The 17,420-nt window shown below is 36.7% G+C and overlaps 1 protein-coding gene across 2 annotated transcripts in view; it reads right to left on the reverse strand.

The window, feature by feature from the left end:
- LOC135324155 (ras-specific guanine nucleotide-releasing factor 2) overlaps window positions 1–17,420 on the reverse strand; it is a 129,776-nt gene that overhangs the window by 46,738 nt on the left and 65,618 nt on the right. Inside the window, exons 14-17 of one of the 2 annotated variants that reach the window (XM_064499754.1) lie at window positions 16,032–16,280; window positions 15,340–15,728; window positions 11,960–12,085; window positions 10,619–10,708 (exon numbers count right to left, since the gene is read on the reverse strand). In XM_064499754.1, the coding sequence (XP_064355824.1) occupies window positions 10,619–10,708; window positions 11,960–12,085; window positions 15,340–15,728; window positions 16,032–16,280 (854 nt within the window). Of the gene's footprint in view, window positions 1–10,618; window positions 10,709–11,959; window positions 12,089–15,339; window positions 15,729–16,031; window positions 16,281–17,420 lie in introns of both variants that reach the window. The other variant, XM_064499753.1, reaches the window with a different exon arrangement.

The raw sequence follows: 17,420 nt of genomic DNA on the forward strand, positions 1-17,420 counted from the left end.
ATCTGGAGTTTTTAACTGAAATGCTGAACTCCAAGGAAACTCAGCGTTCAGGACTCGCTGCTTATCAAAGCTTCCTAAGTCTGCACAATTGGACTGGAAATCTCATAAAACTTGTTCTCAAGAGTACCAGTACTCACTTTTCTGGTTCCTGGCTACAGCTATTAGTAAAACAAAACATAACAAATAAAACTTGGTAGTCCTGAGTAAGGGATCAGGGGAGGATAACAGTTCCTAAATGAACTCCGTTCTTTCCTGGAACAAAATATTTTAGATCCCTAGCAGAAGGCATGAGAAAAAAAGAGTTTGCCAAGAGGTGAACTGTGTCTCAAACAATGATTTGTCTGATTTGATGATATTGCACACCTTTAACAGCAGGCTAGACTCGTGCAAGTTCAACCTGGAAGTTCCATTTGGGAATCTATGAGATAAAAAAGTACAGAGAAAAATAAAGATCTGCTTCCAACTTGTCAGAAACAGACTCTGTGATATGTGTGACGCAGCTGCGCCACTTCGTTCCTGCAAACAACAGTCTCACTGGGTTAAGCTGCAGAACTCAGGTTAAGCTGCAGAACTCAAAAAAAGGGAAAAAAAAAGAAATATTTGCAGCTTGAGTATTTATTTGGATATAGCTGTCAACATTTTTTTCCTTCAGGTCTAGACTCATAAGGAGTAAGTCCCATATAATTTTTCAAGTACAGGGAATAAGCTATTAGAATCCAGAAAATAACATTTTGAGTGCCAAAATTACTATAATTGCTATTAATAGCAATGTTTATCCCAACATATTGGAAACCAACTGGAAAAAGACGCACATTTTCTCATTTTGCTTCAGATACGGATATTTACCTACAAAGCCAGAAACACCTACCTTTCAAAGGTTAGCTTGTATCCACTAATGTAATGAGAAGCATTTAGTGCACTCTCACACAAACGTCTGTTACACAGCTAGCCACGTAATGTAGAAGTCATCTCAAGGTCCCTATTAAATACCATTCCTCTTCATGCAACATTCAGCAGAGCAAGGAAATCTCTCTTCGCCTGCCCTCTCACAACAGAAAAAAGGAAGTAACAGTTTACATGTCTCCCTTACTAACCTCCCTTACTGCCAATTTTCCCATCCTAATTTCCTTACTAACTTAACTGCCTACTCCAGGATACTTCATGAAACATAATGGTGCAATACCAAATTATTATTCCCCTCTTCAGAATCAGGCAGATGCTCCCCTGGTAATTCCTGAACTGCCTCCCCACACGTACACACCTGCAATGACCCCTCAAGCTTGACAACCCTACAGAAAAATTGAGCTTTCTGGCTATTTATAGCCTTCAACATGGAACTACGTATTCTTATCAGTCTGTGTGCAAGATAATAACAACTGAGGAAATACCACATATAATTAAAGCATGCTATATGTTTCTACATGTTTTTCCATTTCAGGAATCAATGGGATGCACTGGCAGCGCATCCCTTCGTTATTCTGTACAGTACATCTCAGACTCACGTTATTCCGTCTAAGTGCTGACTGAACCTGGCAGAAGTATGTAAAGCTATAGTGCCTCTTCTTGCCACAATCATAGATATATACACAGACACACAAACATGCACACGCGTGCAAAGGATCTCTTTGTATCATTTGGCACAAGCTGTGTTATCCTATTAATGCAATTTGTGCTATGCCAGAGCAATCAAAAAAACCCCAAAAAATTGTGACACTGGGTGCTGGCTGATAGTTTGAGTAACTGCAGAATAGCATCACTGATCACAACCTGAAATAAGCTGAGCACCTCTCGCTAAAGACTTTTGTTAAACTTTCTCATGATAATTACAGACATTTTAAAGAAGCAGTGAGTCTTAATTAATCTGTGCTAGATCTATCAGAACGAAAAGATTTACACATTATCCATTACGTAACAGTATCTGAGTCTTTATGAAGAGTGAATTGTTTCTTTTAGCTAATTTTTATTTGTCTAAAATTGTGATAATAATCAAGCAGGGCCAAAGTATGCCAAATGGAGAGCTCGCAGAACTCATCTGGCCCAACAGTATTAATATCCCAAAGGATATTAATACTTCTACCGCTTTCATGAGGTATGTCATTCTGGAAACCACATGAGGTATGTCATTCTGGAAACCACAGCTTTAAGTCACAGATGTCCATTTCTATTTGTTTTGGCTGTTACAAGTAGGATATGTGACTGCAAACAAACTCCTACAGCACCTCTGAGGAGATGAGGACTTCCCTTATTCATTCCAGTGGAATACCTGGCTCTTAAAGTTGACACTTTCAGATCTACATTTCCAAACAGTTTGTCCTCAGCTGCATTCAGTTAGGGTTAGGGAACTTTTAATCAGAAGTGATCAAGCAAAATACAGAAATGGCCTACAATGATTTATCCCAGGTAGTGATCATAAATACAAAAGTAGCTAAGGAAAAATGAGTAATGAGGTATTTATACTGTAACATGATTATACGCATTGTTCTGTGTATCTTTTTCATCACTGATGCATAATTGATTAGCAGTGAAAAGCATATAATTAACTTGTACACAAAAATTTAAAGGCCATGATTAAGAACAGAATTTGATCCCTTCATAGATAGCCACAATACTACAGGACCATAGATACAGAACTTGCAAACTATATTGGGTGCATTGTGAACAGTGGAAACTATTCCTCCTTGTGAGTGCATGAAGTAGCAACAGCACGAATGCCCAGGCACATGGAAGCGCTCTAAAGGAAGAAACTGCTTGCATTTAGCAATTTAGCAGATTTAGCAAATTAATGCAGCAGGTTTGGTGCTTGTTCGGGTGAACATCTGCTGTAGCTGCAAAGGATTGTCTGATCACTTCCGTAGACAGATTGTAAGAGCCATGGAAAAGTGGATGACACAAGGAAAGTGATCAAGAGGCTGACCGGTTTTGCTAAACCAAAACCAACGGCAATTCTGATTAAGACTGCTTCTCCAAACCATCGGCATGCAGTTGTGAAAAGGTAAGGAGCTGGTTGTAGATTCTCTGCATAAAAAAGGGATTTGCAGGCTGATTGAGAGATCTTTTGAAATGTACTTTGATAGACATGGTTCAAGCCACAAAATGGAGAGGCTTTAGAAGTTCCCTTTCCTGAAAAACACTCAGGTAAATGGCTCAGGCCAAAGGTAATTTAACACCAGAGACATATGCAGGCAATTAATCAAAAGGGATAGTATGTGAGTGATTCCTCCTTTGTGTAGACTCTTAGTTTCAAGCTGTTATTTTATCACTAGAAGAAGACAAGATGTATGATATAATGGCTTTATTCTGTCTCTTTGTGAGCACAGGACCCATTTTCCCACATGCAAATCATATTTTGTCAGAAATACTCCCCCAAACACTCTTTTTTTTCCATTTCTCACTCTCTTCTCTCCCTTTCATACTCACTTTAAAAAACAAATGCTTATACTAAAGAAGCCAGGCCTTCCTGCCAACCACAGGCTTCCTTCCCACTCCCACCCGCTCTCATAACATGTCACCTTGTTCTTGTGAAAAATGGTACATTCTCTACAGTGCAGATCAGCATGCTGTAGGAGGGGAAAGGCAGCTTGGTAGCACGCAGCACTTTGGAAATAACAAAGTACACAACTCTAACTGCAATGTCAGAGAGTTCTTGAAAATAAAGCGACCACATTCACGAAGGAACAATGTATACATCATTTTGTTTGGGAATAAATAAAATCTTGTCTAACATTTATTTTCCATGCTAGGAGATTTTTGGTCTCTGTGGTTTAATCTGAGGAAGAAATAAGCTTCTCAAAATCTTCTTAATATTTCTGTTAAGAGTATAAAACATCTAAAGAGTATATGAGATCAATTTAGATCTCAATTTTAGGTTTTGTCAAAACAATCTCCCTATAGCCCATATCCAGTAAAAGTGTTTGGAAAAAAAAAAAAAAATCATTTCAACATTAACTGTTTCTCTATAAAGTTGTGTTAGACTTTCTTAGCAGAGCAGAAGTTTCTATATTTGCTAAGCTTATAGGAGTGTTTTTAATTTTATTATTTATAAAAGTAATATTGCATTATTTGACTACTTTGCCTTTGTCCGTACAACTATTTACAGACTTTTAAGTAAAGTTTGAATCTCTTCTAGTCACAGAGAGCATTTTCATAGTTTATGAGTATTAACAAATGTGAGGACTTGCATGCAGAGCTAGCAGCTTCAATAAATGAATACCAAAATATGTTTTTTCTTTAAAAAATCAGTGCATGATACTGTTACCGATCCTGAGATGGTGATCTGACTCTGTGCACAATAAAGAGAAATAACACCAAAAAGTAAGGGAGAAGAAAAATCAATAACATAAATAAAAGAATTCTACAAAGATAAATCAGGGAAATTCAAAAATTCTACAAGTCATAAATGCAATAAGTAAGTTTCCATAAAATAAATTAGCTTTATATAGTGCTATGGTTTGTATGGGTGCTGTATAGATTATACAGCTGTTGCTTAATCTCTGTAAAATCTGTAGGATTTTTACTGCAAAACTACAATTGATTTGTAAGTAGTTAAACAAAAAGGAAGTTTCTCAGTGGCATTACTAGTCTCACTCCTTTTTCTTACACTGACTACGTGAAACAGATTCGCAGAAGGAGTGAAGGAAATCACTCCTGAAGAGATACAGGGCTCATTGTTGCTCACTGGAATTCCACTTAAAGAGTACCTAACTCTTACTGCAAAGCTAAAAGAAGAGAGTAGCCTGACATTCATTAGGATGTAGCTGTTAACCTCTAAAGTAGGAATTTTCCTGTATGAAAAAAAAATAATGCAGACAGCACATCAGAGCTGCTAGATAACATCTGTGCTGCTTATGGAATCTGTCACTGCTTCTAGCAGAAATCAAGAACCAATAGTCTAGAGGTATGATCAGGAAAAAATAAACACTTCAGATAACTGATGCCACTGAGTAGGCATATATTCATGATTGCTCAGGGCTTATTTGCCCCTCTGAGAAGCACACAGCTGAACAAAATTTATCAGGCATAATGACAGATGAGTCATGAGAAAGGGAAGATGGCAGCTTAGAATAAGGCAAGAATACATTTACCTATATCAACAATTTGAGTTTATACTAGTTTATATCTAGTTGTGAAAACTGTATGCCTTTCACTGTTCTGGAGAAAGATGCTTGCATAACTTCCAAGAGAGTTCTCCTCCCCTGTTGAAAAATGAGGTTTATTGCAATGAAAGAAAGCTGTAAGCCTGGAGAAAAAAGATGTCTTTGACCTGCACACTTCTATGACAGAATATGTTAGCACTATTATCCTAATTTTATAAATTGGGAGAAGAATGAAGACAGGCAGCAACCTATTAATGGTGACAGACAAAGCACTACAATTGCAGCAACCTATGAACCATGCAGCCATCTCCTTCTCACCTCTCAAAAGAGAAAGGATATGTAAAGGAAACAGCTCACTCTGTCCCTACTGTGCATATTATTCATTCAGGCACCAAGCTGTGCACCTGGAGTGCCTTATTTAACTTTCTTCTACTTTCACTTCATATTTCTATTTATCTTGAAGGTGCCATGAACACCTCTTATGCTGTGAAAATAAACAAGTAATATGTTAATTTACTGGAAAAGTACAGACAAAACCACGTTTAAGATATACAGAGATCAATATTTAACTAAACACATGGACTAAACAATAGGATGACCAGTACAGCTTGCTATCATAAAAGCAGCTACCTGGAAAAAGACGAAATTAACAGCAATAAAACCAATAAACAAGTTATAAAGAACTGCTGAAGAACGTAATAACCTGAACTATCCTGTTTCAGACTAAGGTTCCATCCACTACAGGAGGTTCTGCATGCTGTAGATCAATGTGGTAGTGTCCAACACTTCCTTCTCAGCAGCTCAAAGTAGTGCAGCATACAGTATGGTGGGGAGACCCAAGCATGAGCTGTTCTAAGGGCCCTGCTGACCCTGCATGTGCACGTCATGCACCCAGACAACAAAGGCACCCAACAGCTGAGGGCATCCTGACAACACTAGCGAGGTCCCTGAAGCACAAGATTGATCACAAGGGGTGGATGGAGCAGCCTGAGGATGCTGCCACCTGCACTGCAGACTCAGATTCCATCTAAAGGAGGAAGTGCACCAATACCTAAAGAAGTCTGAAGTACTCAAACAACCTTTACCTTTGGCTTCCCATCAAGGCACTTGCTTCAAGCCAGCAGACTGAACCAACATGGGCTGCTTTTCCTTGGGTGTCTATCTAAAGATAATCATATGCTCTGGAAGAGCTGTTCTGAGCTTCACATACTCACCAGCATATAACCTTATTATTGCATGGTGACAGCAATTATAAAATGTTATATCCAGTACTCTTCAGAGTAGATGATTAAATACTCTTGACAACTAGTTCTGGTGGAATGCATGTCTATATGTTTTTTCAATATGTATATTAGCCTGCTTGCCTTGATACCCCCTGAGCAGTCAGAACTAGAAGATGGAAAGTTGAAAAGATCTAAGAGATCTTACCTTGGGAAAAACAAAACAAAACAAAACAAAACGGCCAGAAGCAGACTTCAGGGAACAGTGAAAACAGAAGAAGCATAGACGATACTTGCCTCCTAATAATAATACTCTCCCACAACGTCCAACTGCTTTCACAGCTCCTGAACCTGTTCTGCTTTGCCTGTCTGCTGACTGCCAATGGCTCTCACTTCCATGTAGTTGTGCAGTTTTTCAACATGTGTAAATCTCTTGCATCCATAATGTCCCTCAGAGATCCCACAGGCCTATTATCCATTGCACAAAGAACTACAAACTTATGTTTGTTTTGAACATTGCTCACATGAGCTTCATGTGATGCCTCCTACCTCTTGCATCAGAGGCCTTATAGCCTATCAGCTCTCCCTATCGACATCCATGATTTTGTAGATCTTTATCATCAACCCTGTAAGTAGTCTCTTTTCTAAACTTCAAATGCAAGGAAGCTATTTGATACTTTTTATCATCCTGGATTGCCTTCTTAGACCTTTTTCTAGTTCTCATCCTTAATCTCAAACAGGGTATATCACAACTGCATGTAGTTTTCAGTATGCACACAAATTCTGGATTTATACTGTGTTACTAAAATTGTCTTTTCTGTTCTGTTGCCTGTTCCTTTCCTAACCATTCTAAATGTTTCCTTTTGTTTTTCGGCTGCTGCTGATCACTGAGATGGTTTCATGGAACTATCTTTTATAATCTTCAGATCTTGATCCCAAGCAGTAGTAACGCTCAGCACAGAGCCCATCCACTCACATGTAAAGCTCGGGCTGTTTTTCCTCATGTGCCTCGCTTTGTATTTAACAATAATGAATTTTATCTTTTTTTTTTTTAAATTCATATAGGAATATCTTAAATGGTACAGGCTCTGGCACAGACTCCTGTGGAACTATACTGGTGAGACTACTCTGTTTCCTCTACCCTTCTTTTCCTCTTTTAACCTCTGTTTCCTTTTTCCATGTAGCATTTTTTTTAAAAAATATGGGACTACCACAAGACATTTCACTGAAGTTTATTACAACTAGAAACAGCCCCTGCACCACACAAAAATATGAAGGTAGACTGATTCAGAGGAGTGAGTGTGTAGAAGATTCCCTGGATTATGAATAGTAAGAGTATCCAAGCTAGAACTACTTATAAAATACTTGGGATTCTAACTTACAGGCATGTCCTACTGTTTAAAATTATTTCCAAAGCTAGCTTCTGCGTGTACTTATGTAATGCTTAAGCAAATATTCTGTAAGATCTAAAAATGAATTTGGACCACTGACCAGAGCAACAAATTCTTCTGCTATCAGAACAATATGAACACAAGCCCACAAGGTGAAAAGTAATTCAACTTAGCTCACCTTAATGGAGGCTAGAAGTTTCCAGGGTGTTCCAGTGATACCTTTTTTATCTTACAGTTCCTTGAGATAAACAAGAGTTTCTGCATTTTTAGGTTGCATAACAGGGATTTTTGGTGATTGTGTGTCTGGGGAGTTAGTTCATAGGGTGAGTACTATCACTTCCATGGTTATCCTATTTTTCCCATACTGCTCTATTACTTCTCAATATCTGCAGCAATGAGGGACCAGGGACCAAACAAAAAAAGAAAAAAAAATCCAACAAACCTTTAAATCTCATTCACTACCAGGATCTGACTCACAGAAAGATCTTGTCCATCCTATACAGTGAATGAGACAGGAGAACACTGGTGGGGAAAAAAAAGGATGCCCTTAAAAAATCCACATAATTATGATACTACATATAAGGGAAGAAATAAAATTAATTGAATTGCCCAAATTTAAACTACATGACTCTGCAACTTTAACACCATCTCTAATCTGTACAAAAAAAATTGAACATTAACCTTCCAAACCCTACACATCGATGATTAATTGCTATCAGAATGTTCAAATTGCAAAACAGGTGATTCAGCTGTTCAAACTGTGGTTTGCAGCCTAGAATTCTCATATTGATTCCAGAGAGAAAGCTCTGTTTCAACTCATTCTCCTGAGATCCCCTACTACACTCTTTTCTTGTCAGCTTTTCTGCCAAAACTTCTTGTTCTTTTTTATATCAGTCAGGAGAATGGCCATTTTTGCAGAACTTGTTTAAACAGAAACACAGAAAGTACTTAAAAAGAACATTCAAGATATTATGTCTTCCTTTTTCAGCATCCCTGTGCTTTGAGATTCTTTCATTTGATTACATACTTGTAGCTCTTATTTTCTCTTAGTCTTACATTAATATTAAAAAGCTGTGCTTTTAACAAAACAAAAGCAACAAACTTTAATTGGTCCTTTAATTGCTTCCTTAGCAGTGCCTGGTTCCAAAACAGAGACAATATTCATCATTCTAAAAGATTTACTAAGTAGCTGTTTGGTTCAGGTTCACAACGTTCATGAAACTGAGCATGGCTTTCTTGTGATCTTCTAAAAATCACAGGAATACACAAAAGTAACACAGCATTGATCCATGCATGACACCTACTCACTCATCAAGCAAATGACTGCAAATTTAGATATGGTGGATATAAAATCCACAGAAATCAGTGGCAACGATATCACTGACTTAAACAGGATTCCACTACAGCTTTTGAGGTTAGGGTCTTCAAAGCACTTTCTTGACATTTCAGCACTTCTCAAAAAGAGGCAGGTATTAATTTACAGTTGGATTACACTTTGGCATAACAAAAATAAACTGTATTTTTGTGTATGTCAATGCAAAGTGAAAGTGACTAGGCAGACTTTAAAGGAGTAGTTTTGTATTGGTGGCATGATCTAGGACAGGGCTTAGTTCATGAAAGATATGAGCAGTATGTCAAAGGATACATAGCAAGGCAGCAAGAGAATTCAAAACTCAAATAAAGTATTTTAAACTGCACTAAATCCCTCCAGTCACTACACCACATAGCTACTTTCCAAGGAAAATACAGTACACGCTCATAATAACTTAGGTATAGCTGTTCTTATATACATATCCTTCAGACAAAAAATGGCTCAGCACTTTCAAAATAAAATCTTACAATGTAAGTGAATACCAACAAGAAAGATATGATGTAGACGTTTACCAGAATACATATATAAAATATTAACCTCTCAGTAATAGGCTTGACTAGAAATATTAACAAGAGAATACAAGAATTCAACTGATAGATTATGAAATTAAAAAGAGGAATGATAAATATAATTCTGATTTAAGACAGGAGGAAAAATCCTTTCCTTCTTTTATGTAGACATGATGAAAGCAGCTGGCAAATCCCCAGAACAGGGTGGTATATTAGAAGCCTAAAAGTTGTTTTTACTCTCTGGCTACATAAACTGCTTCATCAGCCAAAATTTCCAGTCTAACACCCTGCTGCATTTTCTGCTGTGGATGTACCAAAGCACCCCGTTCTAAGCTGTTTACTCTTTATAGTTATTTTTATTGGTCAGTTTCATGGAGGCTTGTTGACTTGCAGTAAATACACGTTTTCCATTAAATCTGAAAATGCTTTTTACTAAGCAGCAGGTTATGATATACAAGGATTTCATCCATAGTAGAGGTTAAAACTATTTTTTTTAATTAAGTGAGAATTTGGTGAAGGGAATTCCTTACTTTTTTCTTTATTTGTAGTTTATTTAAAGTTGCTTTTGAATGCAACTCAATGACATATTCAAATGAACACAATAACATACTCAAAATTCCAGAATTTTACATTGCTTTTGTTAGACACAACCAGTGCTTGAATTCCTCCAATAGGAAACATACAGCAACAAATATTATTTTTTATTAATTTAAATGATCTAATATATTATTTTTTACTTTAATACGGGTTATCATAAATTCAAACAATTTTAGGAACCATCTTTAAATTAAATGAATATTTAAAATATTTTTGTACTGACCTCATAATTGGAAGCCAACACTCCAGTTAAGTATGGAGGCTGTACTGCAATGCCCACAAAAGGGAAGATTCCAGAGACAAAACACCATTAAATTAAAAAAAACAAATCAGTGGCTACTTAGGACTCAGGTAAATCAACTCTTAGGAAATATTTGCTTGTTGAGACCTAGATATCTTATTGTTACCTCTCTTTTGTACAGAAAATTTCTCTCACCTGGTGGACTCCCATGCCCTGCTGCAGCTGTAGCAATTGCAAAAGCAGAGGCAGGAGAAACAGAACAGTGGCTGTTGTCAGCAGTTTGTACTGTGAAGTGAACAGAGAGAGAAAGGTTAACAACTTAGACATGGTTTTAGTTTTTTCAGGCTAAACAACAATGATACTTGAAATTTTTACTAATATTCCTATTTAGTGAACATTTTGTATTTTCTTTGTCATAGAATTCCATATTCGGGGAAAGAAAAATATCATGATGATATTTATGATTTGAGGGTTTTTTCTAGGTTGGTATAATTAAGTCTGCTGTGGAACAAAATTCTTAAGATACTGCCAAGATGAGGAATAAGCATTAATCAAACAGACTAAGAAAATAGTGACAAACTACTAAAAAAACTGGTGCAGAATATTAATCTATGCAAACTTTAGTGATGACTTTCACTAACAAATTTTCCCAGGTTACTGCTTAAGATGAGCACAGCTTTGCAATATCTACCAAACTTTCCCTAAAGGGAGTCCTGTGAACGTTGCTTCTGACTTGTCTCAGATGATCTGGCATTGTTCCCCCCAGCTTCCAAACCCCAAATCTTGCCATCTCACTGTAAACATGTCCAACAACAAAAGACTACTAGTGTTTTAAAATTGAAGTGTTTCAGTAATTTATTAAGGATTGAGAAGATTCTGCTCTGTTTATGCTGTTTTAATCCCAGGCCTGAAATAACTGGCTTGAAATTTGGCTTGCATGATATGGATATTTTAAACATTCATGGACATAGCTCACAGCTCTGTTAGTGATTTCAAAGAGCTATGTGACAGCTATTCATGGAGATCCAGCTCTCACTTTTCCTCTCGAATTGAGCAATTTATTCAAATTCTGGAACGAATAATATGACACCATCTGTAAATGTTCAGTGCCACACAAACAGACACAGTCACTCCCTATTGACAATAACAAGTGTTGTGTATTTCATGATTACATATGGTGCCCAAAATATGTCCCATTGATAGCCGATAAAATCTGTCAAGGCCTTGAGAATTTTGTGAGAATAGAGCTGATTCAGTATTCGTCTTGAACTAGGGTACACCCTGTTCCAGCTATTAAAGAACATTTCAGCACATCTGAACTCCCCAACTGCTTCCAAGTCTCATTATTAGTATACTAATTAACTGGAGTAACATTATTCACACTCTGATGGCTTTTTTATATCCAAAAAATAAGCAAAATACACGTAAAACACTTTATTCAGAAATTATTCTCTTTTAATACCCTGAAAAGATTACATCTACAATATTTAATGTCTTTAAAGTGACTGATAAAGGTGAGAAACATCAGTGTCTTACCTCCTGGTTGACGGTAGCGGAGATGACGTGGTGTTGAAGGGGATCTACATGGGGAAAGCTCCGGGGTATCCACTGCTGAGGTGCTTTCAGGAATTGTCCTGTCCACTGACACAGATTCTAAAACTGCTGCTTTAAAAGAGTACGAATGTTAATACTGGAGTGATTATTCATAATTTATAATTCATTAAAAAGTATAAATATTATTTCAAATCATATTCAAATAATGAGATCATAGGAATGTGATCTTAACACAGATATGTGTCTTAAAGATGTAAAGCTATATCTTTCCAGTCTTTTCACCAAAAGGCTCTTTTTTAAAGCACAGAGTGTAGCCAGATTAGCTCATCTTAGATATGGACATGAAGCGGCGCGGCAGAGAACACAGAGTAATTCAGGGTGATCAAGGCTCTAAGTTTGTGAACAGCAATCTGCAAGTGATCAGCTTCAAATGAAGCTGTACTGTACTGCAGTAATAAGAGGAGTACACACGACGAAAAGGGCTTCATTCAAAGGTATTGTTCAAAAAATGGTCATTAATTAACAGCGCTTTATCCCAGTGTTTCTATACCAAACCTAGTACCCTTGCATACCATTTAACATCTAAAATTGTTTACAACTAATCTGTTTCTTACAGTTTTTTTGTAAATGGTACTGCTTTTGGAAATCTCCATGTCTTTTGCATTAAGAAGACTCAGCAATAATTATTGTCTGGATAATAGGTAAAGGACTGGGAAAGGTTTGTACCAATGATGTAACCACACAAAAGCTCATAAATAAAATACTTGATGAAAACCAGCAAGCTGTCAGTTCTAAAAATAGCTTGGTTATGACTTCACCTTAAGTCAACAGAATATGTACTGGAATGCATATGGAGTATGGATACCTGCGGTTTCATATGAGAACTTGGAGAAAAGAATCTTTGTTGAATGACTATGTATAGTTACAAAACCTTCCAATAAAACTGCCAAGCAACACTGGAGAGCGGATTACTCCATGGAGGAGCACTTCTATCAGAAGAATAATAAAGGAATGGTCATAACTACAAATTAGCAGAAACGCTACTTCCCAAACGAGGAAAAACAAACCTTTTCAAAAAGCTGATAAAATATTCTACATTGAATGATATGATAACAGTGCTTGTAGTGTAAGAAATATATATATGTATATACACATATATGTATACACACACGTTTTAAAAAGAAATTGTCTACAAGAACACGCAGAAGTATGAGGGAAAGAACACTGAAAATAGAGGTAGGAGGAAGAAATTCCTTTCCAGAACATAAATGGCCCATATTCAAGAAGAACGACAACAGTCACAACAACAGCTCCTTGGAAACTGACTTCATACGGTCATACTGGATTTAGAATAAGTCATCTTTTTTTTTTTCCCTTGGAAATCTGGCAAGAGCAGACCAGCAATATTAAACCAGGTTGTGGTTCCTGGTAGGACTGGTTTCCTTACCCAGAAAACTTCAGAAACAAGAATCCACGCTATGTAGGATGGAAAAAGTATAAATTAGCATTTGGTATTTCTCCTAATACCCACTTCCATTCTCCTTGTGAGATCTTTCCTTAATTTACTCCTCTTCCTCAACCATGCCATATATACAGCCCTCTGACAAAATGAGTTTCCCCTGGAGAACAGAGCTAGCTAGCTGCAAATCCCTCCATGCTCTGTGAGTGCAAACCCTTCAGCAGGACAATTCCCAAAAGGGTCTGGAGACCCTTTTGCACATGCAGCAATTTAACATTTATACGAGGTTCTTGCCATTTCCAAATGTTCCTCATGCTGCCTAGATGACACCTCAAGCTCTAACAGACTAGAATGCAAAATCTGAACTCTTCTGCAACAATGCCCAGTACTGTCACTTGGCCAGAATAACCTATTCTTTACCAGCTTAATTTACAAGTATAACAAAAAAATGTTACATCTAAGATTGCAGTTACCTGTCTATAGCTCATTTTAAGGCAAGATCTATATTCTGGGACATGCTGTGCAACCACATTGATTTCAATTGGGTTACACTGGAGTAAAAGAAAAATTTGCCCAACTTGACATAGTAAATACTATAGTTACTTATTTTGAATGTATAGTTATGCAATTCATTTTAAAACATCCAGCATACAAAATCTCAACAGAGAATTATGGTCTAATATAACCATCAACTAGCATTTTGTTAAAGAATAAAACATGGACAAGCATATATTCCTGTAATGCAAAGCTGGCTAACTTGTCAGTTTAAAAGATTTCTTGTTAAATATTATACTACATCTTGTAAAGACAATCTTTTTGCATGAGACAACACCAAACGTCCTACTAGGGAATTGCTTTCAGATCATCAGTAGAGAGACGATGTAAAGCTTCAATCATATTTTTGTTATTTTATATTTAGTAATATTTTTTCTTCTCTTTTGGTTCTACCAATTTTTGTTGTTGCAGTGTTTGTAAGTAAAATTGAGCTACATTCTGCTCAGATTTACAGTTCAAATATGTCAGGTTGTAAGTCAGGACCATTTCTAAACGAGTATTTGTGAAACAAAGCAGCGTTTTTGCATTCCTTCATCTTCCGTTTAATATAACAAAAAAAATTAGAATTCACTTCTCTTCCAACTCAGAAGATGACTTGGGCTTGATCTCAACATCCCCAAAGAGCAATAAGAATCAAGTACATGCTTATGTATCCTTCCAGATTACAGCTACTCTCTTGCTTTGGCATCTACATGTACAATGCTTCTAGATGCCTGCAGCAAGGTTTATCTCATCTAACTTTGGCCCTCTAAAAGTAGACATCTATTGTAAGGTGCTTTACACAGTCCATAGATGAAAACACAAGAGCAGTTCACCTAACTTTTGGAATGATACAGTCAAGTGACATGAATGCCATCAATGTACCAAAAACATCACATAAATTATTTGTTTGGGTTAGTGACAAAATCTTTCTGGAAAAATAGCTTTGCTATATAAATGCATTAAAGCTTTACATTCCCATTTCTTTTTAACTGAATATTTTACTTTATGTAAGGCGCATCCCACTGATGATTTTTGTGTCTTGGAAAACAGAGTATTTCCATCTGCCTTTCTCCTTATCACTCTGCTGCAGTGGAAAGACAACGCCATTGTGCCATACTGCTATTTCTACTAAAATACACATGTGGCAGCAGCAAAGCAGTGGAAACATACAATGCATCACAGCCTCTACTACAACAGAAAGAGAGGACAGAGTATTTGATTTCCCAACACAGCTTATTGCGATCAGGAAAAAAAAGAAAGACAAGAGAAACAACTACTTAGCAGTAATCTGATAAAAGTCAGGCTTACATTGGTGACTACTGTATTTGCCAAAAGTATCAGTCAATATTCTGCAGTTATATAATACCTCTTCGAATGCTTCTCCTCAGCTTGTTACAGAGGTCAATGCGAGGATTCTCTAAGCTGTCCTCTATGGAGCCAGGGCTTTGCTCAGGGGAGGAGGGCCCTTTGCTAAGGTCCAGTGGTACTTTGCTACTTGTTGGCGGAGGGGAGGTGGCTGGGCTATAGGCTGAGGTAGGACTGCTTGCAACGGAGGAAGCAGAAAGATCAAGGGCACCTATTCTTGAATTCAGTGGTGAGGTCAACGACAATTTTCGTGTTCTGACAGGTGAGGAAGTTCTGGAGAGGGACAATGGAGGAGGAGAAGAAAATTTGCGACAAAGATGTGGTGACTTCCCTTCAGCTAGGTACTCTCCTCTATTGTTTTGACTGGTAGCAAAAAATAATTCCAAAGACCTGAGAGCAAGAAACAAAAAAGCAACATGATAATAATGCCAAACAGATTTAAGTGAAAACATTTACAAACATTTTGTGCATGCAAGATCTGTATGTCACTTAGCCCTCAAAGCCAGGGCAGAAAGCCGAGACAGACTTATCTAAAATCTCGCATCCTATTTAAAAAAAAAAAAAAAGAGGATTCTTAGATCATTTATATAATAAAAACACTACCAATTAAAAAAAACCAAGAAAAGCAAACAAGCAAACAAAGTTCAGATAATTCTGTTAGAAATTTAGGACAGAAGAAAGAAAAGAGCTTACCTAACTGGAATGGAAGTGAAAGGCCTCCTGTATATGTCTGAAAGTTTTTCCAGTACAACTGCTGCAGTAGTAAATATGCGGTAAGTATGTAGGAAGGTATTCAGAAAATCAATACTTAGAAATCGCAAATCTGTTAACCTCTCCAAAAGGCGTTCCACACTTGCATAACGAATTTGGGGTACTTTGCAGGAATTTAATGTTTTGCTAAAGCAGATATCAATGTCATCTCTATGAAGACGAGCATCAGATCTACACAAAAATTAAATTCAGAACATTTCATTAAAGAAGAAGAATAATTACAGTCCAATAGTTTTATCATTTCAGCTGTTTCTGTCATCACAGAAGCAGGAAACACATACTGCATTTCTGTATTCTATCAATACAAGAAAACTTTTAATTTGTAAAGAAACCTACTTCCATTCAATTATAATTTATGTCATAAATAGGGTCATTTTAATTTTATCATTGGCAAATAATCCATTTGCTGAAAAATGCATTTTTTTTCAATATGTTGATTGACCAGATTTGATCCAAATGTACAAAATAATTCAAAAAGACAAACAAATTTCCAAATCTAAAAATCAATTCAAAAATCTAAAAAAACATTAATGAAGCCTAAATTTCTTCAGTGAGAAAAAGGAGGCAGAAGTGTTCATTCCCTTTTGTCTCTTTCAGGATGATGTGGCCTGTAGACCTATAGTTAGAGAAACTCTCTATAGAGTAGTCATGGACTGTTCACAATTTCTTCTGCTGGGATCTCGCTTTATGTAATGAACAGACCCCAGCAAGAGACAGCAGAAGTAGCCTCTTAGCTAAGCTTAAGGCTCACTGGCAAGGTAATACCTGCATTCAGGCTCCAAGAATTACTTAAAAACCTCTCAAGATTTTTTTTCCCCAAATTCAGTTTTGCTTAACTTTATCTAGTTAAAAGCTCCCTTTGTAGAAAAATGGAAGGGAAACTAAGTAAAGCATCTTTTAATACTGCCTGAGCTTTTCAGGAGGAAAGATCAGATTTTCTTAAGATACAGCATCAAGACATTCCACCTAGTTCTACACTTCATTAAATTGAAAACAGTTCTTAAGTTGGGTCCTGAGAAAAGCGGCAACAAATTTGTTTGGCTTATCCAAATATATTCATCAAAAGACATTTGACTTACTAACATATTTTAAAAGCCAATACATGCTAAAATCAAACAGATGTGTAAAATCTCTGAAACAGAACACTGAACAGAACACTTTTTTTTTTTGAGGATTAGGATTTCTTGACATTGGCATTAGAACCTTGCTGTACTTCGCATTTTGAAAACTAATGAACATTCTGTTCATGTTCAGCAGGTGATGGATGTATTTACAGACTAAAAAGTTTCTGGAATAAAACTGAAGACAACA

Source organism: Dromaius novaehollandiae, chromosome W (assembly GCF_036370855.1).
Source record: "Dromaius novaehollandiae isolate bDroNov1 chromosome W, bDroNov1.hap1, whole genome shotgun sequence".
In the NCBI taxonomy this organism is placed as follows: Eukaryota; Metazoa; Chordata; class Aves; order Casuariiformes; family Dromaiidae; genus Dromaius; species Dromaius novaehollandiae.